This window comes from Aotus nancymaae, unplaced genomic scaffold, assembly GCF_030222135.1.
Source record: "Aotus nancymaae isolate 86718 unplaced genomic scaffold, 86718_ANA_hifiasm-v0.15.2.pri h1tg000014l, whole genome shotgun sequence".
Classification (NCBI taxonomy): domain Eukaryota; kingdom Metazoa; phylum Chordata; class Mammalia; order Primates; family Aotidae; genus Aotus; species Aotus nancymaae.
In genome coordinates, this window is record NW_026988425.1 from 6453311 (window position 1) to 6481217 (window position 27907).

General features: G+C 45.0%; 1 protein-coding gene and 1 pseudogene across 1 annotated transcript; both read left to right on the forward strand.

The window, feature by feature from the left end:
* The first annotated feature begins 30 nt into the window (after nt 1-30).
* SRD5A1 (steroid 5 alpha-reductase 1) lies at nt 31-27907 on the forward strand. Its single transcript, XM_012475303.3, has 5 exons — nt 31-329; nt 12458-12624; nt 18789-18890; nt 21918-22068; nt 27028-27907. Exons 1-5 carry the CDS (start codon nt 31-33, stop codon nt 27092-27094), a joined length of 786 nt encoding a protein of 261 aa, XP_012330726.2. The 3' UTR covers nt 27095-27907.
* On the forward strand, nt 12635-16066 carry LOC105733045 (keratin, type II cytoskeletal 8-like; annotated as a pseudogene).

The following is a 27907-nucleotide window of genomic DNA, read 5'->3' on the forward strand; positions in this document are numbered from 1 at the left end:
GGGCATGGAGCGTGGCACCCAGCCTCGGCGATGGCGACGGCGACGGCGACGGCGGTGGCGGAGGAGCGCCTGCTGGCCGCGCTCGTCTACCTGCAGTGCGCCGCTGGCTGCTTGCTCCTCGGGCTGAACCAGTACAGGAACTCGCCGTACGGCCGCCAGGCGACACCCAGCTGCAGGCTCCGGGTGCCGGCACGGGTCGCCTGGGCAGTGCAGGAGCTGCCCTCGCTGGCCCTGCCGCTCTACCAGTGCGCCAGCCAGTCCGCCCCGCGCCTCCGCGACGCGCCCAACTGCATCCTCCTGGCCATGTTCCTCATCCACTACGTACACCGGTAACGTCCCCGGCCCCCGGCCCGGCGTCCTCGCCAACCCTCCCATCACTGCCCGGTGCCCTCTCCCGGGAGCCTTCCCCACCCAGACGCCCTCTCCCTGCCGACCCCTCCGGAGCTTCCCCCCTCTGCATGGGTCCCTTTCCCCTGCCGTCCCTGGGGTGCTCTCCCCGAGTCCCCCGGCTCCAGGATTTAGAAACAAGGAGGGATTCGTCTAGAAAGGGCGGGAAACAGAAAAGGACTGGAAGGGAGTGATGGAAAAAACGGGAAGAAACCGATCTGGAAAGAGCCACTCAGTGGTCCCAGGTTTGGTTTCCTTAGCCGGCACGGTGGCACCTGTCTGTTACGCGGAGGCTGAGATGGGAGAATCGCTGGAACGCAGTAGGCAGACGTTGCAGTGAGCCGAGATCCCACCACTGCACTCCAGCCTGGGCACAGAGCGAGACTCTGTCTCAAATTAAATAAATAAAAATAAAGAAAAAAAGTAAAAAGTTATGCAAACTGAAAATGGAGACTAGATTTTGTTCCCTTAGATCAGGAGGGCCTAGAGTCTAATGCCGATGGTCTCCAGTCTTGAGGGCCACTGGTTTCTGCACCTGTCTACTGGTTCCCCTTTTGGTATCTTTGGTGATGGTGGAGCTGTTTTCTCCCAGCTAAGTGATCAGCTGCAACTGGAAACCTGATATCCTAACACTGCCTAGCAGTTTCCCCATAAAGGCTTGATCACTTTCAGAGACTTTCACCTCCACCTTAGGCAGGGGACCTCAGGACTGTGGGGTGGCTTTCCAGGCAATGACCTTAAACCTTAAACAAATGAAGTCTTAAAGATGACTTCTAAATCTTTCAAGGTTTTGGGGGTTGTTGTTGTTATTTAATATTTGAAAACTGGCTGTGTCTGCAATGGCTAGTCAAAAGTTCAAAATCCAATTTTCAGTGTTTTCATTCAGTCTCTGGAAAGCTTCATAATTAAAAAAAAGGGTGTCTCTGCACCCAAGAAAATTGAACTCACTAGCTGTGTAACTGTGGGCAGTTTACCCAACCTTTCTGATTTGGGGTCCCACCTTAAAACACCTACTTCCCAGAGAGACAGGAAGAGCTCAGTGTGTGTTTATAAGCCTCTGTTTTCTCCTGGGGTCATACATTCCAGCGAAGAGAAGGTACACAGCTCCACTGCTTGGAACAGTGTTCTAGCCAGCACAGTTTTCAGTACCCAAGTTCCCTGAAAGCCAGCACCTTACCCTGTACCTGGTGCAGTCTGTGTCCTCAGTCTGCTCCGACACAGACACTTTAAACAGAAAGTTTAAACAGGGTCAAGTCAACATTGATCAGGTGCTTAATGAGTACTGTGTGCCTGAAACTCTTTACCATTACACAAAGTTTATGTCTGCTTGAATTTTTTTTTTTTTTTTGTAATGGGATCAAGTGTTGCTACAATTTGAGTATTAGTCAGATTTTGCTGTTTGTATATACTTTTTCATAAATATACCTGTATGTCTGTTTCTTTATGGCTAAAAGCAATCTCAGGTCAGAGTATTTGGTGCTGTCCTAGCCCCATTGCTCATGACCCGGGATGAGTTACCAAGCTGCCCCACACCAAGGTATCCCCCTGTAGAACGGGCAGTGGTAGAACCGCCCTGTGGGATCACATGCATTTTAAGCAAAGGCAACTCCCTAAAGTGCTTGCATGGTGCTGGCACATCTGGGTGCTCAATGCACGATACCTAGCACTATTTTGCATTGCTGTGCATGCGCGTTCGGGCATGTACTCTGTATGTCATTCATGTACACTGCTGCCAGCCTCGTGGGCCAGCCAAACTGTGGCATTGGAAATGAAGGGAGCACCTTATGAAGTTTTGCGTGAAATCCCAAGTGGAAGCTTTTTAACTAGAGACATCATGTTTGATTGTACCTATATTCATTCAAGCAGAAGAATGAATGCAGCCTCCCAGAAGGCCAGAGTCACCTTAAGTGATAGACCTTGAACAGCTCATTCATACAGAATAGAACACGGAGCATACTGGTGTCTTCTCTGAGACGGTTGGATGAGGAGCTGCTGGGACGAAAGCCCACTTCCTACACTAATAGTTTAAAAGCTGCTTCAAGTAAATTGGCTGGGTCAGGTATATATTTTTTTAAAACTGCTGGGCTTTTTTTTTTTTTTTTTTTGAGTTGTACATGTTATTATGTACATAGCTATGTGGTTTGGGGACATTTACATTTTCCAAATAGAAAAAGATAAACACTTTCCATTCTACCCAAGCAACTGATTTATTAAACAGTCATTTGACCTAAGTCAGTGAGCACTTGGAAGAGAACCAGAGTGGAAACAGCATTGAGCACTCAACACAAACCATCTCAGCAGCCCCTGGAAGCATCATGGAGCCCCTTATTTGCATAGGGTCCTGCAGAGAACACCAGACCCAGTGAGAGGAGGCTGTAAGTACAAGGATGACTCAGGAGAGGCAGGAGAAAGGTGAACCTGAGGAGGTGCTGGCCAGGCAGTAGCACCTTATACAACCTGACAGGTGTCCACACAGGCCCTGTGCTGAGCTGTGAGGTTTCACAGGAGTGAGGCGGGGCCCTGCTTGGAGCTATAGCCTCTTTTGGGAGTGGTGAGAACCAGAGCCAGGTGCAGGGGCTTTGCCCAGTCTATGAGGCCTGAGGTCAGCAGCTCTTGGCAGAGCAACTGACAGTTCCGGTTACTATGAGTACAGGACGGTCAGTTCAAGGAGGGAGGAAAAGTAAAGGACGGGGTAGAGGGAACAGTGTGTTTCATGTATTCATTCATCAAATATTTACTGAGGACTCATGTGCCAGTGAGGATTTCTGGACCTGGCATTGTGTTGGGGATATAGTGACAACACATTCCCTTTGAGTTGAGGAGTAAAAGACAGGTTGCGGAGAAGCTACGGGGTCTTTTGGACACAAACACCAGGGAGGGAAAGACAGGCTGCCTGGAAGGGCACGGGGCTGGGGTGGGGAGACAGCCGTGACGCAGGATGAGCCAGGGTCCTGACCAGTTCCTCCAGGAGGACAAACAACATTTTCAGGAACATCTTTAGGGGTCGAGGTAGCGGCAAGGATTGCCTATGCCCTATCTGTGCTGAAGCCTCCTGTTCTGATCCCAGGGTGCCTGGGTTCTTGGGGGCAGAAGCAGCAGCATCTCACTGGGGCCTTAGGTAGCACGTGGAGTGGCATCTGGCACAGTGCCAACCTCCTGCCAGGCCTCCCTAGGGCCTTCTGTAGTCTGTGTTTACTCCTATCACCTTTGCCCTCCACTCTGTGGTTACAGGGCTGTCCCCCCACCCCCAGCATTTACCCTGTTACCTGGCCATCATTTTTGTCCCTAGCCCTCTGTGTTGTCTCCCTGGGCTGGAGCCGTAATCCAGGTCCTTGTCACCTGTGTTGGTACTTGCTGGGCTTCCTCGCTCCTCCCCACTGGTCTTTCTCTACCATTGCCCTTAAATCCTCCTTTGCTAGATACAGCAGAGGTCTCCTGGAGTTAAGGGCATTAGCTCTAAACTGTGTTGGAGTCACTGGGGGGCTTTGCAGACTGCTGCCTGACCTCAGGCTCTTTCTCTCCACCCAAGCAGGTTTGTTCGGTATTATTTGAACCCAGTCTGCTTTGCTCATGGAGTTTCCCTCCCCACCATCAGCAGTGAATTAGTCGGGGGCTTATCTCTTCCTTGCAGCTCCATTTAACAAATCACTCCAAGGAGCCTGAGCAGGAGGTGCCGCTTGCCATGGGAGTTCTCAGTGACTGCCTTTGTTAGGACTGGTGGCCGGATGGCGCCCAGAGAGGCAGTCAGATGCCCGGAGGCCTCCTCTTTCTGACACCTGCCCCAGGTTTGTACTCAGCCAGGTCCTTGACCTTGTGGGACTTTGCTTCCGTCTTTATCTCTGACGATGGTGCCTCAATAAACTACACTGACTTTGATTTCCTATTTCTCTCTTGTAATTCTATTAATGGGCTCTTGTAGGAAGCCTGGACCAGCTTCACTTTTAAATGTGTTGTGTGTAATGTTGAAACACAGCAGGAAACTTCCAGGGTGAATTATGTTAAAAGATAAACTCACGTACATTAAAATCGTAGAGTTGTTTAGGCCGAATGTGGTGGCTCATGCCTGTAATCCCAGCACTTTGGGAGGCTGAGGCAGGTAGATCACATGAGGTCAGGAGTTCGAGACCAGCCTGACCAACATGCTGAAACCCTATCTCTACTAAAAATACAAAAATTAGTTGGGCGCGATGGTGTATGCCTGTAATCCCAGCTTCTTGGGAGGCTGAGGCAGGAGAATCGCTTGAACCAGAGGCAGAGGTTGCAGTTAGCTGAGATTGCACCATTGTAGTCCAGCCTGGACAATAAGAGTGAAATTCCATTTAAAAATAAAAAAAAAAAATGTTCAGGCATGGTGGCTTATGCCTATAATCCCAGCACTTTGGGAGGCCAAGGTGGGCTGATCACCTGAGATTGGGAGTTCAAGACCACCCTGATCAACATGGAGAAACCCTGTCTCTACTAAAAATACAAAATTAGCAGGGCATGGTGATGCATGCCTGTAATCCCAGCTACTCAGGAGGCTGAGGTAGGAGAATCACTGAACCCAGAAAGCGGAGGTTGTGATAAGCCAAGATCGTGCCACTGCACGCCAGCTTGGGCAACAAGAGTGAAATTTCATATATATATATATATATATATATATATATATATATATATATATATATAAAATTGTAGCATGTTTTTGGAGGAGACAGCAATTCGTGAATCAGTGCCAAACCACAAGCAGGGTGGGCTCCACCTATAAGGTGTGTGAGAAAGCGATTTTGTAAGGCGTGTTTGCACAGGCAAGACAAAGGAAGCATTTGATTGGTCACAGTGGAAAGTCCTGGAGGTTAGTGGGTGGTTTCTGATTGGCAGAATCTCTCATTAGAAGCCACTTGGCAGTTTCCGATTGATTTTTAAGGAAACTTGGAAGTTTCCTTCCACTGTTGGGCTTCCATGTGCTTATGTAAGACACAAGGCACCATCTCAGCCTAATGGCTTTCTAATTAATTTTTTTTTAACAAGGGCGTAAATACTGAATCCTTGGTCCTTGCCTCATAGATTGAAATAATCTGAGAAAAGAAAAACTTCTGTGCAAAAGTGTAGAATGATGAAAAGTGGAATATTGATAGCTAAGCACTTATTTTAAGCATGCTTTGTTGGCTGCTGTGCAGTTTGGCCATCATTTCAAACGAGTCTTAAGACTAGGTGAAAGGAACAGACCCAAATCTAGGAAGTGCTGTAGATTTCAATGGCCTCAAGTTGTTAAGGAAAAAAGTAATAAAGCCAATTATTAAAATTAACCACTCTCAGTTTTAAACATTTAAAAATGGTTAAATCCACCATGGCCTCAATTACTCCCAGATAACCAAATTCGCTATTTCATTGTTCCCAAACTTAAGGATGCAACATTATAGGTTGTCCTGAGAGATGATGTCCAGTCACTTTGAGAGTCAAATCATCTGCTGAATAAATATCTTATTTGTCATCACAAGTAGACCAAGGGATTATTATTCCAGTTTGTTGGGAAAATATTCCAAGACATACTTCTTTTGTTCACTGTGTGAATTAAACAGGCATAGAACTTGCTTCCAAGAAGACAAAACCCAAAAATCTTACTTTAAATGTTTTAAAGAATAGTCATTCCAAGTAGTTGCTTGCCTTTTCATCCTCTGGAATGCACGCTGTATTGTATGTTGAGTCTCTCCCCTTTGGAGCAGATCATACCGAGCAGATGAGCCCGAACCGTTATTTACCAGTTTCTTGGGTTTAATACTGTATGGGCAATTCTGCTGGTTTGAATAGCTGGAGAAATCACTCAAGTGCTGCTTAGGAGTAGAAGATGTTTGGGAAGTTCGGAGTTCTCAGTGCCCTTCTGTGGGTGCCACGCCGTAGCCCTCGCAGAGAATAAGAGCAGACATGGAGGCCAGCCCTGATGATTTTGTGCTTTTCAATAATCCATTTTTCTTCCTGGGGGCTTATAGGGTACTCTCTTTTTCCTTAGAGGATGATCTGTGTTTGCTTGTTTATTAATTTTGCCTGATTCTCTCCGAGCCTTTTCAATCAGCAATTTTAAGTCTTTATCTTTAGCCCAGGAAATTGAATTTCTCCATGTCTCTCATTCCATCTGTTCTGAATGTGTTAGCTGCCAGGACCCAAGATACTTGTCAGTATTGTATGTGAACAAACTTACAGGTGAAATACATGCTTGTTGTAGAAAATTTAGAAAATAATTCAAGGAGGGAACTCAAAGGTGCCTATAATTTCATCTTAGAGATAAAGCTAACAATATTGCAGTATTATTTTTTTCCCTTATCTTTCATTGTTTTTAATAAGTTTTTTTCTAAGCAGTAAAAATACACACAGACAAATACAAACAACATCTTGTAACCTACTTTTGACAGTTGGTAAGTATTTCTTCTGACTTAATAGAAACACTTAATGAAAGTGACTGTCAGTGACAATTTCATATGCTTGGGCCAGACGTTCCCAATTCTCGACGGGTCCTCATGGTGTGGTGGCTGAAGCACCTGGGAAGGGGACATTGCCAGCCAGCCCTGCCACTGTGATGTCCTCTGGCCACATCACTGTATTCCTGTGAGCTTCCATGTTCTCATCTGTAAAATAGGGATAATAGTCACAGTTTTGCAGTGTAAGTAAAAGGGCATTTAGTATAGGATTAGGAATTATTAGAGACACTTCTATAAGAAACTATAAGATGCACTTTTATATTATATCTAAGCTTGTAAACTCAATCAAAAGGCAACTGCAAATCATCCTGGCCGTTGACGCACCAAAGAAATTCTAGCTCCTTAATACGCGCAGTTCAGCTCCAGCATCAAACATGTCTCCCATTCCTGGTGGCCTCACAGACGCCAAGGTTTGCAACTTTCATGGGTTATACAAACAATTGATGAAAAGCAAGTCTGATTCTATTCAGGTTGTGCATATCTTAGGCTTTGTGGGCCAAGATACTGGGTAGGTATTTATGATGAGAGAAAACAAATGTTCACAAAAGTTTTAGTAATAAATTCAAAATATATTATCTTCGTGTGTTTTTTGTAATACGTGTCTAATGAGACGAATAGAATTCTTTTCTTGGTGAGAGAAAACATTTCATTTATTGGGATTCAAAGTTAGTGTTTCCTATTATCAAAATCTATTCTAAATGTTCCTTTCTTAATGTTGATCTGCAATTAGATTTTACGTATTTTATCTCTGTAAATGGAAGCGTTGACATCAGTCGAGGTGTATATGATTTTAATTGAGCATGGTCATCACTTGGAAGGCACTCATGGAATCCGGTTAGATTCTTCTCTTGATCTTTGCCTTTCCATGTGCTATTACACTGCAGATTCATATCCTCCTATGGAAGGTTAGATGACAGCTCCTCCACTGCACAGCTAAATGGATTTTGAAATATGGAAATCCAGGTTCACAAACACACTGTAGTTTAAAGTGAGAATGTACAGCCACTGCAAACTGATGTGAGCATGGAGCTCTCACTTCCTTTAATTTGAATAACATGGCAAGTGCAGAACAAAGTCTGATATGACTTGTGATTGGAACAGTGTCAGTCACCATCAAAATGACTTTAACAGAGTCTGAGTTTTACATATGAGCACTGTTTTGCCTTGCAGTTTTAGGTTGAATTTATTAGGATACATTATCAAGTCTGCAGTGAAAGCTACTTTCCAAAGCCCTTCCAAACTCAATAATGGTGGTGAGGGCACTTCTTCTTCAGAAAAGTTTCAGTCTCAGTTCTGAGCTCAAAACAATGGATTAAACTTTATTAAGCCATCAAACTGGTGTATGGTGGGACAAATCGTCATGGTCAGCTTATTTCTGATGAAAAGTTAGAGAGCAGATGTGGTTGAGTCCATGAGAGGGATTGGCATTCACTGTTGTCACTATGGGTTCAATCACACAATAGATTTTCTGCAAAAGACCTGCTGATACAAAGAATAGCTTGAAGCACCTTACATTTTGACAAGCTTTGTAAGTTTGTAATTTGTTTTTCTGTTCCTTACATTTTTACCACCATCAATTGCAACAGCTTAGCGGATTCCACTTTGGGTTCTACTAAATTCATGTTTTCTCAACTTCTTTGAAAGTATTCTTGCCAGTAGTTGTTCTACACAGACTATTTAAAGAGCCTAACGCTTCATTCACTTCAGCCTTGATGTGAACTCCTCAAATAAAAAACTGAGCCATGTCAGTAACATCTATAGACTCGCCTGCTCATCCTCTGCCTTGCTTTTTTTTTTTTTAATCATTATTTTGAGACAGGATCTCACTCTGTCATCCAAGCTGAAGTGCAGTGGCATAATCTCAGCTCACTGCAGCCTCCACCTCCCAGGCTTAGGTGATCCTTCCACCTCAGCCTCCCAAGTAGCTAGAACTGCAGGCACATACCACCATACTCAGCTAATTTTCGTATTTTTTCTAGGGAGGGGACTTCACCATGTTGCCCAGGCTAGTCTCCAGTTCCTGGACTCCAACAATCTGCCTGCCTCGGCCTCCCAAAGTGCTGGGATTACAGTCGTGAGCCACGGTGCCTGGGCCTGCCTTGTTTTAATTGACTGTCGATGTTGCTCCCAGTGTCCACTTGCTCCTCCAGCAGGTGTTCTCCCTGAAAGGCTAATCGTGAAAACAGGTGTGTGTTCTCTGGACACACCTCTGTGGCTGCTGCTGTTAATTAACTCACCACTGATGCGTGCTTTCCTTGCTTCGCTAACCAATGAGCCGCCGATAACCTACTTCGGCTGCAGCCTCATTTTCCTTTGTTTTGTGAAGAAATCCTGCTGTGATGAGCTTCTGTCTTAAATTGTCTGATTTCTCTGACCAGTGCTTTCCTGTGAGTTGGGAATATGTTGGCGAGTGCAGAGTCAGGTAATTTATCCTCTATTATATTCTTTTGACACAGTTCTAGCGTCATCACCTGCTGGCGTTTGCCCGTTCAGCATTCAACCCGGAACTTGAAACCAAATTGAGAGAAATGGATCAAAGTTCGCTGGGTGTGATTCTCACATCCTGGAAGGAAAGGTTCCTGGGCGTTGCTTCTCTCACGCTGCATTTGTCCGTTGTTTAAATGGGTGACATCCAGTGCAGAAGTCTCTTAGACCATTTTCAATTCTGTGTATTTCAAGCGTGCTAATATTTTTCCTTTCACTTTTTGACTTTGCCTTCCTGTTATCAAGTATTGAATTTAGGATGGACTTTTTTCAGGTCCAGAGGCCCAACCTTTTATGAACTGAGTACTCTCTATTTTAGCGGAAATCTTTCTAAACCAAATCCAGGCCTTATATTCCCTGCAATTTTTATGTCTTGCTCTTTTTTTCTGTATTTCTTCAATCTTAGAATTCGAACACTTTCCCAGCTCTGTCCTTCAGCTCTATTCCCAGTTTGTCTGCTGGGAAATATCGTGAGGCCGTCACTCTCAGGGAAGTTTCCTCTCCACTTTCTCATACTGGTGTCCTTCTTGCTCTTTGCCGCATTGAGAATCTCCTAAGCTGACTTCAGAAGTGGGCTTCCTGCTCCTGGTGCTTCTCAAGTTGATACACTCAGGGGTAGAGTGAGAGCTGCTCTGTCTTGTGTCATTAATTCTGTCCGTCCAGGTCTAACACAAGGCCTCCTGTTCTGGCTGACAAATGGGCGGAGGCAGGAAAGATGTCTGATCACAAATCAAAATCGCCTCCTATGTTTAAGAGAGCCTGTGCCAGTCCAAGAAGCACACTCTTATCTCCGTCAAAAGCAGATTCTACTTGTTCCACAAGAAATGTTGGTATGCAGGCACTTGCAGTGTGCCTGCCGCATCCCAGATGCCACCCCATGGTACCCATTGTCTGCCCAGATCTGAATCATGTTTCCAAGAAGCAGAGAGAAATTGCTGGGATTCTTTGTTCTTATTCATTGCTTGCCAACACTACAGCTTTCAGGAAAATAGCCACCCCAGTGATGACACAACATCCGAATGCACACTTACTGGCCAAAGTGTGCTTCGTGGTAAATCAGTATGAAGCCTTCCTAGGGGTCCTGGCCTGAATGAGATGAGAACCTTGGAGGCTGCTTTGACTCACGTGAATGTCTTCACCAGGAGTTGAGTGGAAGTGCTGGGGAGAGAATGGCTTGAGGATGCACAGCCAGCATTACACTACTCATCACGTGATTACTGTCCATGTTCGTAACCATAACTAATGACTAATCATGATTTCACCCTGGCACAAATGGTCAGAATGGAAGCAAATAACAAGCTTTAAAGTTTTCCCTGCTCTGTTAAGGTATAATTTACAAATAATACAGTTCACTCATTTTAAGCCTGTAGTTTGATGAATTTTGGTGATTGCATATAGTTGTGTAATCATCACCCCAAATCAAGAGATATAACAGTTGTATTCCTCTAAAAAACTCCTGTTGTATGTCTTTGCAGCCAGTCTCCACCCTGACTCTATTTTTGCCTTTTCTGGATTTCATAAGTCTAAATTCAAGTTCACAATCTGTTAATATATAGAAAGCAGTAATATTGCCCAAAAAGGGAAAATTAATCTTTGCAGTTAATCCTCTCCCCTGAGTCTCATTTTGCCCTTTCTAGAATTTCCTAAGTCTAAATTGAGTTTCTTTCATTGGTACCAGTGCTATTCATGTCACCTTTCTTTCTTCTTGGGTCTGCTTTGGTCATTTGTGTCTTTCAAGGAGTTTGTCTATTTCATCAAGTTGTCGAATTTGTTGATATACGGTTGTTCATAATAGTTCCTTATTACCTGGGTGGATCACGTGAGCCCAAGAGTTCAAGAACAGAACTAAAGACCAGACATAGAGAGACCCCATCTCTACAAAAAAAATTTTTAATTAACCAGGTTTGGTGGTGTGTGCCTCACGTCCCAGCTAGTCAGGAAGCTGAGGTAGGAGGATCACTTGAGCCTAAGATGTTGAGGCTGCAGTGAGCCATGATTGCCCCACTGCATTCTAGCCTGGGTGACAGAGCAAGACCCTCTATTGAAAAAAAAAAAGAGTTCCTTATTATCCTTTTAAGGTCTGTAGGATATGTGGTGATGTCCCCTCTTTCAATGTGCTCTACATTGATATTAAAGAGAAAATTCAAACACAGGATAACATTTTGCATTCTCTTTATAATTTTCTAATTTCTTGTCCTTTTATTTTCTCTCATTAAACCTTCAGTAAAGTGCACCTAAGCCAGTGTGGTACAGCAGAACATGATCTTTGAATTGCCCCAATTTACATTTAAACTCAGCCACTCAGTAGCCAGTGGTCTTCAGCAGTTTACTTAACCACTCTATGTCATTTCATCCTCTGTCAAATGTGGATGAGTACCTCCTGCCTGTAGCTAGAGGCTGGGCTGGGGGGGTTGCAGGTGAAAATGCTCAGGGAATGGGAGCCGTTGCAATGGTGATGGATGATGTGCTGGGGTGATGGATGATTGCTCAGACTAGGACTGGTTAATGGTTTTAGGATAGTGGAAATTTTGAGACCTTCTTGAAGCCCCTAGTTTTCTCTAATTCAGTGTATTCTGTTTTATGTTGTATGTAAGTAGAATCTGGAGTTTGTACACTGTGGTGAACATGATTGAAACGTGGTAGTGCTTTATTTAGAAATCTGCATTTTGGCTGGAGACAGTGGCTCACACCTATAATCCCAACATTTTGGGAGGACAAGGCAGGAAGTTCACTTGAGGCAAAAGTTTGAGACCAGCCTGGACAACAAAGTGAGAGCTCGTGTCTACAAAAGAAAAATAATAATAATAGTAAGTATGATAGCACATGCTTGTAGTCCCAGCTACTCAGGAGGCTGGGATAGGAGGATCACTTAAGCCCTGGAGCTCAAGGCTGCAGTGAGCCATGATCACACCACTGCACTGCAGCCTGGGCAACACAGCAGGAACCTCTCTCAAAAAATAATATTAAAATCAAAATCCACTTTTAGCTTAAATATAATAAATCAGTATGAATGTTACTGAGGATGACATTTGTACAAGAAAGTAAGATTTAAAACTCAAATCATTTAAGATAGGATTACAGAAATGATGATCTTTAACTTTTTAAAAAGGTGTACCTGTTTCTTCTTTCCTCAGGTCCTTAATTTACCCATTTCTGATTCGAGGAGGAACGCCTATGCCACTGTTTGCATGTATATTGGCAATTATGTTCTGTACCAGTAACGGCTATTTGCAAAGCAGATACTTAAGCCATTGTGCAGTGTATGCTGATGACTGGTTAAGGGATCCACGTTTTCTAGTGGGTGAGTGTCCACAGCAGTGAACTCTACCTCATTCACATCACTGCTTTTATGTTGCTGTCCTAGTGGTTTTTAATGAGAAAGTCCAAGGTTCCTGTGAGAACAAAGACTCACAGCAGAGAGAGCAGCAGGACCCCAGGATCCCCCATGGGAGAGCCAGGCTATCTCAGCACAGCTGGGGACAGGGAGGTGACACAGGTGCTGGGCTGAAGCACAGGTGCCTGGTCAGGCTGAGAACCTGAAAATAGCAGCGTGCTGTGACAGAACGAGCAGGGACTAAAGGTTGAGACGATTTCGGCACTCATTGACCACGTAATCTAAGATGGGCCCCAGACTCCTGCGGTCTCTTCTGTGATATGAGAAAAAAACAGACTGAGTTATCTTCCTACAAGGCAGCTTTTGTGATTCTGTGAACCTGAATCACTTTTAGGTTTACAAAGTTGTTGAATTTTTTTATTTGTATCAGTTAATGTGAATTAATGTACCTTTTCAACCTCTAATTATAACTGTATAAGATCTGAGCAAAATGAAAATAAAACAGCCATCAAAGATATTTGCAAGAGCATTAAAAATTTATAATCTAGCTGAGTGCAGTGGCTCACACTGTAATCCTAGCACTTTGGGAGGCTGAGGTGGGCAGATCACTTGAGTCCAGGAGTTCAAGACCAGCCTGGGCAATATGGCGAAACTCCATCTCTAAAAATAATACAAAAATTTAGCTGGGCATGGTGACACACACCTATGGTCCCAGCTTACTCACAGACACTAAGGTGGGAGGATCACCTGAGGCCAGGAGGTCAAGGCTGCAGTGAGCCATGATTCTGCCACTGCATTCCAGCCTAGGTGACAGAGTGAGACTCTGTGTCAAAAACAAAAAATAACAAAAAAAAAAAAAACAACTCAGGAATCTTATATATAAGAAAGATTCTTTCCAAGAAGCAGCTTCTCTACTCCTTTGGGAATCTCTACCTGGTTCAGCCCTCCTGCCTTCACTCCTGCCTCCACCATGTCCATCAGGGTGACTCAGAAGTCCTCCAGGGTGCCCACTGCTGGCCCTTGGGCCTTCAAAAGTTGCTCCTATGTGAGTGAACCCCGTGTCCGCATCAGCTCCTCAAGCTTCTCCTGAGTGGGCAGCAGCAGCTTCCGGGGTAGCCTGGGTGGAGGCTGTGGTAGGGCCAGCAGCATGGAGGCATCATCACCGTCACAGTCAACCAGAGCCTGCTGAACCCCACTAACTTGGAGGTGGACCCCAGCATCCAGGCCGTGTGCACCCAGGAGAAGGGGCAGATCAAGACCCTTAACGACAAGTTTGCCTCCGTCGACAAGGGAAGGTTCCTGGAGCAGCAGAACAGGATGCTGGAGACCACGTGGAGCCTCCTGCAGCAGCAGAAAATGGCTCGGAGCAACATGGACAACACGTTCGAGAGCTACATCAACAACCTTAGGCGGCAGCTGGAGACTCTGGGCCAGGAGAAGCTGAAGCTGGAGGTGGAGCTCGGCAGCATGCAGGGGCTGGTGGAGGACTTCAAGAACAAGTATGAGGATGAGATCAACAAGCTACAGAGATGGAGAATGAAGTTGTCCTCATCAAGAAGGATGTGGATGAAGCTGACATGAACAGGGTAGAGCTGGAGTCTCACCTGGAAGGGCTGACTGACAGATCGACTTCCTCAGGCAGCTGTAGGAAGAGGAAATCCGGGAGCTGCAGTCCCAGAGCTTAGACACGTCTGTGGTGCTGTCCATGGACAACACCGCTCCCTGGACATGGACAGCATCATTGCTGAGGTCAAGATGCAGTATGAGGAGATCACCAACTGCAGCCAGGCTGAGGCTGAGAGCATGTACCAGATCAAGTATGAGGAGCTGCAGACGCTGTCTGGGAAGGACAGGATGACCTGCGGCATACAAAGACTGAGATCTCTGAGAGGAACTGGAACATCAGCTGGCTCCAGGCTGAGACTGAGGGCCTCAAAGGCCAGAGGGCTTCCCTGGAGGCTGCCATCGCAGATGCCAAGCAGCTTGGGGAGCTGGCCAGTAAGGATGCCAATGCCAAGCTGTCCAAGCTGGAGGCCGCCCTACAGCGGGCCAAGCAGGGCATGGTGCAGCAGCTGCAGGAGTACCAGAAGCCGATGAATGTCAGGCTGGCCCTGGACATCGAGATCACCACCTATAGGAAGCTGCTGGAGGACGAGGAGAGCCGGCTGGAGTCTGGGATGCAGAACATGAGTATCCATATGAAGACCACTAGCAGCTAGACAGGTGGTTTGAACTCAGCCTATGGGGGCCTCACAAGCCCCAGCTGTAGGTACGGCCTGGGCTCCAGCTCTGGCTCTGGTGTGGGCTCCAGCTCTTTCAGCCACACCAGCTCCACCGGGGCTGTGGTCGTGAAGAAGATTGAGACCTGTTCTGGGAAGCTGGTGTCCGAGTTCTCTGACGTCCTGCTCAAGTGGACAGCTGCAGAAACCCGTCCCAGCCTGTCCCTCCTGTGGCCGCTGAGCAGGGGAGCACAAAACGGGAGACCCACCTGAAGCTCAGCCTAAGCCCTCAGCCCACGTGCGGGGAGTTTACTGCCTGGAGACACCTTTGCCCATGCCTCCAGCTACAAAACAATTCAATTGCTTTTTTTTCTTTTGTCCAAAATAAAACATCAGCTAGCTCTGCAAAAAACAAAGGTTCTTCTGTGTATTTATTTAGTCTATTCTAGCATTTAGATATTAAACCATACTAAGGTGTAGCTTACCCCCACAGTAGCATGCTAAAACTCTGAAGTCAGTCCATCAAATTTGCAAACTACCCTGCAGTATTTCACTTTAAGCTACATAAAGTGACCTTACATTGCATTTTGCTTTCTTCATGTGTATTAATTTATAATCATAGAAATAAACTAACACTTGGATGGTACTTGTAGCTGAGCGATCCCTTTCAACATTTCTCAGTCATTTTTTTTTTATTTTTATTTTTGGTGAATTAGAATTTTATTCCAGGGTTTCATCATACCTGTGGATTGTTACAATGAGACACCTGTCCCTCCTCTACAAAAGGAGGGTTGGCTGAGAGGTGTTTCAATATCCTTTTCTAGCCCCAGAAATCTGTGCCTCCATGAAATGCTGGACTAAATTGTTTGGTACTAAATTGTTGTACAGTAACCACAAATATCTTCTTGATTTACTGGTTTTTGACTACTTTATTTTCTTCTGCCCCACCTGTCAAGAGAAGGAACAGGCTTTTGAGTTCCTGTGCAGAACACACGATTTATGCCTCCCCATGTTCTCTGAGACAGAAAGGATGCCCTTTCCAGATAAGACATGAAAGGTCGGAAGAGTTACACAGCTGGCCCGAGACATCTAGACACAGCGAATGGCAGAGCAGTGATTTCCACCGCCTCACCAAGCTGAGTGTCCACAGGTGGCAACAGGAATAAGAGGAAGGGGAATTTCTTTCTTTTGTCTTTTTAAAGATACAGATTTTAGGGCCGGGCGCGGTGGCTCAAGCCTGTAATCCCAGCACTTTGGGAGGCCGAGGCGGGTGGATCACAAGGTCAAGAGATCGAGACCATCCTGGTCAACATGGTGAAACCCCGTCTCTACTAATACAAAAAATTAGCTGGACATGGTGGCGCGTGCCTGTAATCCCAGCTACTCAGGAGGCTGAGGCAGGAGAATTGCCTGAACCCAGGAGGCGGAGGTTGCGGTGAGTCGAGATCGCGCCATTGCACTCCAGCCTGGGTAACAAGAGCGAAACTCTGCCTCAAAAAAAAAAAATAAAATAAAATAAAGATACAGATTTTAAATGTTTACTGAGACTTATGGGACTCACTTCTATGATGAACAACAACAAAAGAATCCTTTTGATGTGTGGATTTAAATCCTATTTAAAGTAGTTCTGCAGATGGGTCTCATCACGTAGAGGTGACTGTGAAGCTGGTTGAGATTCCAGACACCAATGAATTGTATACAGACTTCTTGACTTCTCTACAGTTCAACAGAAGGATTTGAAAAGGAAAAAATTTGCCAATTGGGAGACAATCTAGGTTACCTTTTGTGTGTTACATTTATTGACTAGAGTTCATTGTTTTTGTGAGGAAACATACATGAAGTTACATCAATAAGTAAGTATGCCTACGTCGTTACCATGAAGAACTAAGCAAATAATAATAAATTTCTTTTTTTTTTTTTTTTGAGATGGAGTCTTACTCTGTCGCCTAGGCTAGAGTGCAGTAGCGTAATCTCAGCTTACTTCAACCTCCGCCTCCTGGGTTCAAGAGATTCTCATGCCTCAGCCTCCTGAGTAGCTGGACTATAGGTGCATGCCACTATGCCTAGCTAATTTTTGTATTTTTTTAGTAGAGACAGGGTTTCGCCATGTTGGCCAGGCTGGTCTCGGCCTCCTGACCTCAGGTGATTCACTCGCCTCAGCCTCCCAAAGTGCTGGAATTACAGGCGTGAGCCACTGCGCCCAGCATACTTCTAACATAAGGTTTTCCATAACAGCAAAAGTGGGTAATCTAAAATATTTTATAGCAAGATTCTTTTTTTTTTTTTTTTTTAGTGAGAGTCTCACTCTGTCACCCAGTCAGCCAGGCTGGAGTGCAGTGGCGCAATCTTGGCTCACTGCAACCTGCACTTCGCAGGTTCAAGCAATTCTCATGCCTCAGCTTCCCAAGTAGCTGGGATTACAGATGTGTGCCACCACACCTGGCTAATTTTTGTATTTTCAGTAGAGATGGGGTTTCACCATGTTGGCCAGGCTACTCTTGAACTGGCCTGCAGTGATCCGCCCAACTTGACCTCTCAAAGTGCTGGGATTATAAGTGTGAGCCACTGCACCCAGCTGGATTTTAAGATTCTTATAAATAGAATTAAGTATTTACCTTAGGTGAACACAAGTACTAGTTTTCTTCCTATCTAAGCAATAAAGGGAGCTTGTCTCCTAGAAGAAACATAAGTAGCCATGCTATTTAGACAGCATGCTTTCTTTCTAGAACCTCATATTGGAAGCCAAATTACCTAGGGGTGAAATACTAATATCAAAAAAAGGTAGCAAATCAACTATAAATGTATGGATCCAATAAATGACTTATAAAACCTATTATAAAATTTGGTATGAACTGCTGAGAAAAAATGTTTTTAAAAAGCTGCTTACAGTGGTGAAATCAGAAGGAAGAAATCGTGCAATGCTTGCTATACACTAGGTTTTCTGTATCCTTGTTCTAACTTTGAAAAAGTATTCATTGTCACTGATGTAAGGAATAAGATAATAATGATACCCCAGGTGTACATTTATTTAATATTGAATTGAATGCCACCATTAAGCAGCATCTGCCTTTCACATTTTTTAAAAAGTATCTCAGAACTATCAAGTTAACCTCTTTTTATCAGTATTTCTTTTATAAAACACTGTTTTGGCATTTTGCCTTTTCTTGATGGAATTGATGTGATACTAAGAACTCTCCTTTAAGTGATGAAAAATTCCCAAAGATTTGTAAGAATAAGAGAGAAAACTGGGGATACCGCAGGATTCTGGGGAAAGTCACGCAGCCAGCATGGGAGACTCTTGTTGGGAACGGAGGAGGAAGAGCTGACCGAGGAATGCCAACTGATGAGCCTGCAGGAATTCTGCGGTGGGTGAAGCGTGGATGTGCATTAATTTGTTCAAATGAGGTTGTAAGTAAGAGAAGAAGACCAGAGATCAGCTCCTGGGAACTGTCACCCCTCAAGAGGCAGCATACAACCAGTGGTGACAGAGCAGCCCGGGTGCCTCGCCCCTCTTGCTGTGTATGGTGGAGACGGTAGCATTGCCGCATACAGATAGTGAGAAATAAGTGGGGTGAGCTCATCTGCCAGGCTGACTCCCTGATGCTCCCTGGAAAGGAGACTTGTGCCCAAGTCAGATTTCTATCCATACCTGTCATCCTGAAATCACAGATTGTGACAACCAGGTCCAAGTATTCTGAATACATCAGATAATTTATTTGTATTATTCGAAAAAGCCCTCCTTAGCTTACCTGACAATAGTGTTTAGTGGTTTTACTACCAGTTTTGGCTAATACGTTGCACTAACAATGGTAATATGAAGGGTTACAATAATACTGTTCAGGCAAGCTGGGGCTCATAGTGAAATTTTATGGTTTATTAGCCATAATCATCTTGCAATTTTTTTTCCTTCAGGTTTTGGCTTGTGGTTAATGGGCATGTTGATAAACATCCATTCAGATCATATCCTAAGGAATCTCAGAAAACCAGGAGGCACTGGATACAAAATACCAAGGGGTACGTACTGAAAGTGAAGAATTTATGTGAGGGTTGAGTGGCATGCTGCCTTACTATTTTAGTGTTGCCAGCTCTAAGAAGTAGTAGGATAGTGTTTATTAGCTATGAGCTTTCAGTGTAAGTCATTATTAATAACAAGTGCTATTGTTATTAGAATAACAAAAAAAACAAATCTGACTAACTGAACAGTTTTTAAAGCAGAAACTCCAGTTATATCTGTGCTTGGAAAGAGAATGAGGAAGAATTTATGGTTTACGAGGAGTGTCTGACAGTTTTGTTTCTAGCATTATAATGGAATAGATACTTTAACTCTCCTCTGAAAACAGTTTAAAATGTTGGAATTTTTTGAAAATCTTTTTAAATGTATCAGTATATTATCAAGAAAGGAAGTCATCATCAGAGAACAAGATCTAAGTGAATGATGGAATCACATGAGATCAGGAGTTCGAGACCAGCCTGGCCAATGTGGTAAAACCCTGTCTCTACTAAAAACACAAAACACAAAAATTAACCGGCCGTCGTGGCGCACACCTGTAATCTCAGCTACTTGTGAGGCTGAGGCACAAGAAATGCTTGAGCCTGGGAGGCATGGGGTGCAGTGAGCCGAGATCGCGCCACTGCACTCCAGCCTGGGCGACAGAGTGAGACTCCATCTCAAAAAAATTAAAAATAAAAATAAAATGTGAATGGAGCAGTTGCAGGGTCTATACCCATCAGCTAAAGAACACCTATGACAAACCCACAATCTACAAACTTAGCTCATTCCTGTCGTAGTAAAGGAAGACCCCTCCGTGCCATGTTTTCCCACCATGCACAGCCTCCTTCCTGCAGCAAGTAATCACCCCAGCTTCCCGACAGCCCGTGGCCGTCAATGGCATCTCTGAGAATAGACAGGCCAAAGGAGATGCAGAAGCTTGGCTGCGACTCCCAGGCAGCAGGAGGTGATGCCAGACGTCAGTGCAGATGACATGGGACACAGAAGACTTCGAGAAGAAAATGCTTCTAAAACTCTTAATTTCTCCTATTCAAGTACTAACCAGGCTCGACCTTGATTAGCTTCCAAGATCAGACGCGATATGATGTTCATAGTACATTCCTTATTTCTAATCATTAAATTAAAAGTCCCACAAGACCAAAACAAACACCACAGAAGCATGTTAGAAGATGGAAATGAAAAAGCAAAGGATATGAATCCTAGACCGGGTTGATGTGAATGTCTGTGACTGCTTACAGCGAAGTAGTAGAGAGCCCAATATTGCAAACATCTACACACCCCACCTTCCTTAAATAAGAAAAAGTAAAACGCTTTGCTATCTTGGGCTCAGCAAAACCGTTTTCTTTCTTTTTAAAAAGTAGACCATCTCAAGCTGGGCACCATGGTTCATGTCTGTAATCCCAGCACTTTCGGAGGCCAAGGCAGGTGGATCACCTGAGGTCAAAAATTCCAGACCAGTGTAGCCAACATGGTGAAATCCCATCTCTACAAAAAATACAAAACTTTGCCAGACGTGGTGGCACATGCCATGTGCCACTTGAGTGTGGGAGGTGGAGATTGCAGTGAGCTGAGATCATGCCACTGCACTCCAGCCTGGGTGACAGAGCAAGACTCTGTTTCCAAAAAAAAAAAAAAAAAGGGTAAACCATCTCAGCTCCAGCCAAAGCCCTCATGCATGTAAGCTGCAGTGTGCTCAGAGATGTAGTCTCTACCCTCTGCTACAACATTTGTTGAAATTGGTCTTATGACTTAGAGTGTAATGGTTCATCGTTTTGTTGTTGTTGTTGTTGTTTTTTAAGACAGAGTCTAGCGCTGTTACCCAGGCTGGAGTGCAGTGGCATGATCTCAGCTCACTGCAACCTCCACCTCCTGGGTTCAAGCGATTCTTGTAGCTGGGACTACAGGTGTGCACCATCACACCTGGCTAATATTTGTATTTTCGGTAAAGACAGGATTTCACCATGTTGGCCAGGCTGGTCTCAAACTCCTGACCTCACATGATCTACCTGCTTCAGCCTCCCAAAGGTCTGGGATTACAGGCCTGAGCCACTGTGCCTGGCCTAATTTTTTTTTTAAATGCTCTGACCTTATATGCCTTCAGCATTTTCTCAGCTCTGCAGACATAGTGCCCAATTAGAACCCGGCGCAGACCACACCAGGCCTCTCTAGAACACAGTTGAGTGGCCACAAAGCTACAGCCTAAGGGTGAGTCCCACGGAGGGGCCTCCTGCCTTATCTCTCTGCTGGGACCCCTCTCCTGCCCCTCCTCTGGTCCTTGGAGTGTACCAGCCATTGCTCTCTGCCTCAGGGCCTGTGCTGCATCTCTTTCCCTGCCTGGAACTCCTGAGAGCACCCGCAATGCCTGCCAGCCTGGCGCTCACCTGCAAGCCCTGAATTGACCCTCACCTTCCCCGTGAGGCCTGCTCCCAGCCACCCTGTGATGGTGACCTCCTCCACCCCATCCCAGCTCCTGGCCCCCCTCACTCTGCTCTGCCTCTCGCTGCTCCTCGCTTCTGTGTGCTGCGTGCTCTCCTTGTTCATGATACTGGAGTTTATGGTTCTAGATGTGGAGAGGGGTCTGTCCCATAATACTGACTCAGTGCATTTGTGAAGATGTGATGAATGAATGAATGGATCTGTGCTTGAAAATGAATATCTTCATCACTCATCGTTCAAGGGTTCTACCTGGGTCCGTTTTATGTGGCTAGTTCGTTGTCAGTTGTTACTCTGTATTCTCTGTGCCTGCATGACTCATCAGCAGCTGCATGGTTTCTTGGCATTTTCCACTGTAACTGTACGTGTGTATATTCACGTAGATGGGTATTGATATAGATATGTAGTTGACGATCAGAAGTTATGATATCAATTAGTAGACCACGTAACACTGAATATGTCTTATTGCTGAACGTTCTCTGAGGGTATATTTTTCCGTTCTTGATGTTATGTTCTCCAGGTAAGTATTCACTAGCATCTCTGAAGTCAGTATTTCATTTTGTGGTAAATGCACTACCTTGGTCTGTGTTTTCTTCTAGGAGGCTTATTCGAATACGTAACTGCGGCCAACTATTTTGGAGAAATCGTGGAGTGGGGCGGCTATGCTCTGGCCAGCTGGTCCGTTGAAGGCGCGGCTTTTGCTTTTTTCACATTTTGTTTTTTATCTGGTAGAGCAAAAGGGCATCATCAGTAAGTTTTAAAAAACTTTTCCTATTTATAATTTGTTCTTTAACTATGTTATTACTATTTTCAGGCTAGATTTTTGAAGAGTTAATTTAAATTGCTGAATCCCAGTTTATTCTGTGCTTTGGCCAAAAAAGTACAAAACCAACAGTAGCTGTGGAATCACCCAGCTCTAAGGGGTCGTCAGATCCACAGCCACAAGGTTGTCCTCTATACCACGTCCTTAGCCTCTCTGAATTGACATTGCTGGAGTCAATGGTCAAGTTAGACCCCAAGCAGAGGATTCAGGGCTCTGAATGGGAAAAGGCTGAATGAAACTGAGCCCTGGCCGAGCAACAGCCAATGGCCGGATTGTGAATGCTGTAGGTCAAGGAAGTCCTGAAGAGGAAGGTGAATCCCAGAGGCAGCTGACACCAGCAGAACTCGGGCACACAGGAGCTCTCTAGCTGTGTGGTGGCTTAGGTCATGGCTCTGAAGCTGGAGTCCTTGATGGGCTACAGAGACTCTGTGCACCCCCTGAAATGACATCATCTTCCAGAGAGTGGGTCCTTGGCTTTTATCTGATCCCCCAAAGTGCTTGCAAGCCATTTGACCAACAAACTCATAAAGAAACCAAAGGGGCCGGGTGCAGTGGCTCACGCCCATAATCCCAGCACTTTGGGAGGCCAAGGCGGGTGGATTACTTGACGTCAGGAGTTCAAGACTAGCCTGACCAACACGATGACACCCTGCTATACTAAAAATACAAAAAATTAGCCAGGCATGGTGGCAGGTGCCTATAATCTGAGCTACTCGGGAGGCTGAGGCAGGAGAATCGCTTGAACCTGGAGGTAGAGGTTGCAGTTAGCCTGTATCGCGCCATTGCACTCCAGCCTGGGCAATAGAGCAAGACTCAGTTTCAAAAAAAAGAAATCAAAGGATGTCAAGGCTGAAATAAATTTAGAGAACATCTTTCTAATCCAGTGGATGAGGAAACTGAGGTTCAAGGAGCAGGAGTAGAGTCTGAGGCCAGCCAGGAACCCTGTCTCATTGTCGGAAAGAGATCTCAGCAGCAGCATGAGACCTTTACCTGCCCTGATGTTGGCACGTGTCCCTGACAATAAAGGATGGAGACTGAGCTTAGCAAGCAGCCAGCCTGGTGTGCACATTTACCTTGTCCCCTGAGCTACCCGCATCATCCACTCAAAACAACTCATTGAAATCTCCAATGCTGCTGATGCTACGAGGTGTGCAGAAATGTGTAACACTGTCCTACTTCATGGAGTTTACCATTTCTTTTGAGACTAAGGACAGAGAGAAAAAGCTAAAAGAAGAATAATGATATCATGGGATGGTGGGAAAAGTACCTAGGTGTACTTCCCATCCTCACCACATGTTTGCAGATGCAAAGGATGATTATTGGAGATAAGAAGAAGAAAGGTCAGATCTGAAGTATCTCTTTGTCTAATTTTTTTTTAAGATAGTGTCTTGCTCTGTCACCCAGTCTGGAGTGCAGTGGCACAATCTCAGCTCACTGTCACATCTACCTTCCAGGCTCAAGCTATTTTCCCACTTCAGCCTCCCAAGTAGCTGGGATCACAGGCACACGCCACCATGTCTGGCTAATTTTTTACATTTTTTGTAGAGTTGGGGTCTCGCTATATTGCCCAAGCTGGTCTTGAACTCCTGGACTCAAGCAATCCTCACACCTCAGCCTCCCAAAGTGCTAGGATTAGAGGCATGAGCCAACATGCCTGGTGGCCTTTTTGTCTAACATTTGAAGAAGTGATAGTGTAAATGCGAGAGCTGATGAGATCTCTAAGAGCGGCGCCCTTCATTCTTTCGAGACACTCCATCATGCCAGTGGCCTGGTAGTTTCACGCATAGACAGTGAGGAGAGAGCGAGATCAGAGGGCCACAACCCAAATCCCAGAGCTGCTGAGACAAACAGAGGGGTCTGCAGAAAGTTGAGCAAGTGCCAAAGGCAGAGAGGGTTTGAGAAGGAGGCTCGATGCCAGGCATGGCAGAAAACACTGTGGGCCAGGAATGGGCCTTCTGTGCTGGGAATTGTGCCTGCCGAAAGGTCACATGGGAGTCCTAAGCCCTAGCACCTGTGAAAGCAGCTTTATGGGGAATGTAATTAGTTGAGATGAGGTGCACCAGGGTGGGCCTAATCCAGTATGACTAATGTCCTTCTGAGAAGGGGGAATGTGGACGCAGACATACACAAAGGGGAACACCAGGTGATCCGTGGGAAGATCCGTGGGAAGATGGACACAGAGACAGAGGTGATGCAGGAACACGTGGCACCACCAGAGCTGGGGGAGACGGGCCTGGAACCTTCCCTGAACCTTCGGAGGGAGTGCAGCCCTGCCGCCGCCTTGATTTCCAACTTCTGGCCTCCAGAACTGGGAGAGAATCAATGGCCGTTACTATAAACCGCCCGGCGTGTGGTAGCTTTGTTCCAGCAGCTGCAGGGAGCTGATATACCAGCCTTCCGGCCCTTTAAAATTGACTAGGAAAGTAAGGACAGAGCAGTATGGTTTGTGAAGCCTTCCCTTCTGTCCTCCGCCAGGTGACTTTGTCACAGGTTCGGTTGAGATATACATTATCACTCTAAATACACATTCTAGAGTCTGACTGCCTCCCCTCTGCCCCGCCTCCTCCCAGCGCTGCACCGGCCTGGGCCACACTTCCAGGTGAAGACACTGCTCTTTTACACTAGTATTTGGTGTGAAGAGGCGAGTAGTGGCCCATTTCTAATAATAAAAACAAATGAGATAACACTGACTTTAAGAAAACATGGATCAGAGTAAGATTGAACAAGGGCATACCAAGTCAGTGGTAAAGATATTTTCTCAAATGAAAACAGGAAAACCCCTCTCAGTATTTGAATATGAAACATATAGAAATGGAAAATAAACAAGTCAGTTATCTAAATGAAAGTCTTTGCTAATGAAAACCCAGAGATGTTCTTTGCAGAAGAATTCATGAGTTGAAAGAGCTCTTTGTCATTCATTTGCTATTTAAATTGGTGTCAGTGTGAAACCAGTTTTAAGTCCTGAAGAATTAATCAATTCAGTTTTGCAGAAGAATGTTCAGAAATGAAGGACTTACAAGCTGCAAATAAAATAAAAACTACTTTTTAAAAAATATCTTCATAAATCCAATGAATTAAGCCATCAAATAAGCATATTCCAAAATAATACATGCTAAGGAGCTATTCCTTCCACTCCATTTGATTGATTATAATGTTCTAAAAACAATATTGTATTACAATGAAATTCTTTCTATAATAATTAGTATTTAAATTTATAAATGATTGCATTGATAGTTAAACTCTAGGTCAGGAACAGTCAGCCAGCTGTGCTGGGTTGCTAACAAATATTCTCTTTAAGGGCAAAATTTAAAGGTATTCTAAGGAGCGAGAAATATTTAATCATTTAACAAGAAATAATTTATTTCTATATAATGGTTTCTGTGAAATACATTTAACCTCTTCAGCCAACATCCCTTCGTTGTGTGAGAACATCCTGGCCTCACACGTGTTCTCTCTGTTGTCAGGGAGCCCAGCCTCGCTGCCCAGCCTGGGGAGGGTGTCTTCTGGGGGTCCTGCGGCTGTCCCGTGTCTCCTGTGTCCCGCCTGCCCTCTTGTGTTTGTCCATTTTAGGCTCTCCTGCTGTTGTGTACTCTGCCCTTGCCTTTTCAGGCCAGGGTACCCATCTTCCACAGACAGATTCTGGGAGAGAGGAGCTCACCCTCTGTGTCCCTGTGCGGTGCCCTGTCCCGCTGGCCCGTGGGGAAGCTTTTTGGCATGTGCAGGTGGTAGCTGGCCTGGATCCCAGCAGGCCTGTGGAAACCTTCAGCACCTAACCAGCGAACATGTTTGCAACACACTTCTGCAGGTTTCACACTGCCTGGTAGGCTTGGCCACGTTGTATGATGGGCACTCTCGGGTCCATGCGCCACCACTGAGCCACACAGCTGGAAAGGCTGCAGTCTTGAAGCCTCATGCCAGGGGAAGTGACGCTTGACCCAGAATGCTGACCAACTTCTTAGAATTGTTCCTATTACATGCCTTTCTGGGGACACAGAACATACTAAGTAAACATGGCAGCCCACTGTGTTCTCATTCTCTATTTGTGGATTCTGCTGTTAAACTTAGAACTAAGACCAGCAACTCACTCTGTTTCTCATCCTTATCTGTTTCTACCACATTAACAAAGAGCTCATTGCTTTCTATCATTATTTTTCGTCTGTTGTTGAATCTTTCTCTGTGTGTTTATAGAAAGTCCCTTTCTATGACCATTTATCCGTCCTGTCAAACTATTTTAAATTTTTACTCCACTTAGTTGCCACCTTTCCCAACTGGCTATTACCCCCAAAACAAATGAGCATGCCTTTGTTAATAAAATTTGTATCAAAATGGAAAATACTGTTTGTTTCGAGCACAGGGCTGAATTGTGGACAATGCCATATTGCATTTCCCCAGATTTCACTGAATCCTTGCTAAGAGCTGTTCAGGAGCCCCCTGGCATGTGCTGGGTGCCCACTCTGCGCACCCCGGGCTGGGCCAGTAGTTCTCGACTACAGGCTGGAGAAAACTGCTAGAGTCACCAGCAGAGATTCAGGAAGCACCTACTTGGTCCTGCCCCTCCTCCAGCCTGCATGCTTTCCCCGGGGGCTGAAAAGATAGCCCCACAATGCGCTGATCAGTATCTTCATCAAATGTCAGTACTCTTCCTTCCAGATAGAAAGGTGAATTCTATGGGCTACTTCTTCCAAATCATACTTTATGATTAGACATATTTAATTCTTCATGATATAGGCAAAATTAAACTATAGGTATGAAATGCCAAAGTCTTTGTTACTACATTTAAAAAACTCAGTATTTTATAATGAATAATAGTGTCACTTTTGTTAGCATCTGTTAAATGTTTAAGTGACAGAATTATTTCCTTTTCTAATGTTTTGTCTTATTTTTAGGTGGTACCTCCAGAACTTTGAAGAGTATCCAAAGTTCAGAAAAATTCTAATTCCATTTTTGTTTTAAGTGCATTTTCAATGAAATTATTGTCAACTTGAAGCTTTCCAATGCATTTATCTAGGGACTTTATAACTAAATCACATCTTTGAAATTTTCCTGCTGATTCATCATGTTCAAGATTTCCTCTAGGAATTTTTTTCCTAGTAATTTTGCAAGCTATCTAAAAAGTAGCTAAATAAGCTGAAACGGGGCCGGGCGCAGTGGCTCACATCTATAATCCCAGCACTTTGGGAGGCAGAGGCGAGTGGATCACAAGGTCAGGAGTTCAAGACCAGCCTGGCCAAGATGGTGAAACCCCATCTCTACTAAAAAAAGAAAAGAAAAAAATTAGCTGGGCAAGGTGGCCAATGCCTGTAATCCCAGCTACTCAGGAGGTTGAGGCAGAGAATTGCTTGAACCCGGGAAGGGGAGGTTGTCGTGAGCTGAGATTGAGCCACTACACTCCAGCCTGGGCAACAGAGTGAGACGCCATCTTGGAGAAAAAAAATAAAAAGAAATTAAAAAAAAAAAGAAGCCAGGCACAGTGGCTCACACCTGTAATCCCAGCACTTTGGGAGGCCAGGGCAGGCGGATCACGATGTCAGGAGTTCAAGTCCAGTCTGGCCAACATAATGAAACTCTATCTCTACTAAAAATACAAAAAATTAACCAGGTGTGGTGGTATGCACCTGTAATCCCAGCTACTTGGGAGGCTAAGGCAGGAGAATCGTGTGAACCCAGGAGGTGGAGGTTGCAGTGAGCCAAGATCGCGCCATTGTACTCCAGCCCAGGCGACAATGCAAGACTCCATCTCAAAAAAAAAAAAAAAAACACAAATAA

Bases quoted from the DNA above. Each gene is read 5' to 3' on its own strand.
- SRD5A1 (XM_012475303.3), top strand. From the start codon at position 31: ATGGCGACGGCGACGGCGACGGCGGTGGCGGAGGAGCGCCTGCTGGCC. The intron at 330-12,457 runs GTAACGTCCCCG...TTCTTTCCTCAG, and splicing joins CTCATCCACTACGTACACCG to GTCCTTAATTTACCCATTTC. The intron at 12,625-18,788 runs GTGAGTGTCCAC...TTTTTCCTTCAG, and splicing joins GGATCCACGTTTTCTAGTGG to GTTTTGGCTTGTGGTTAATG.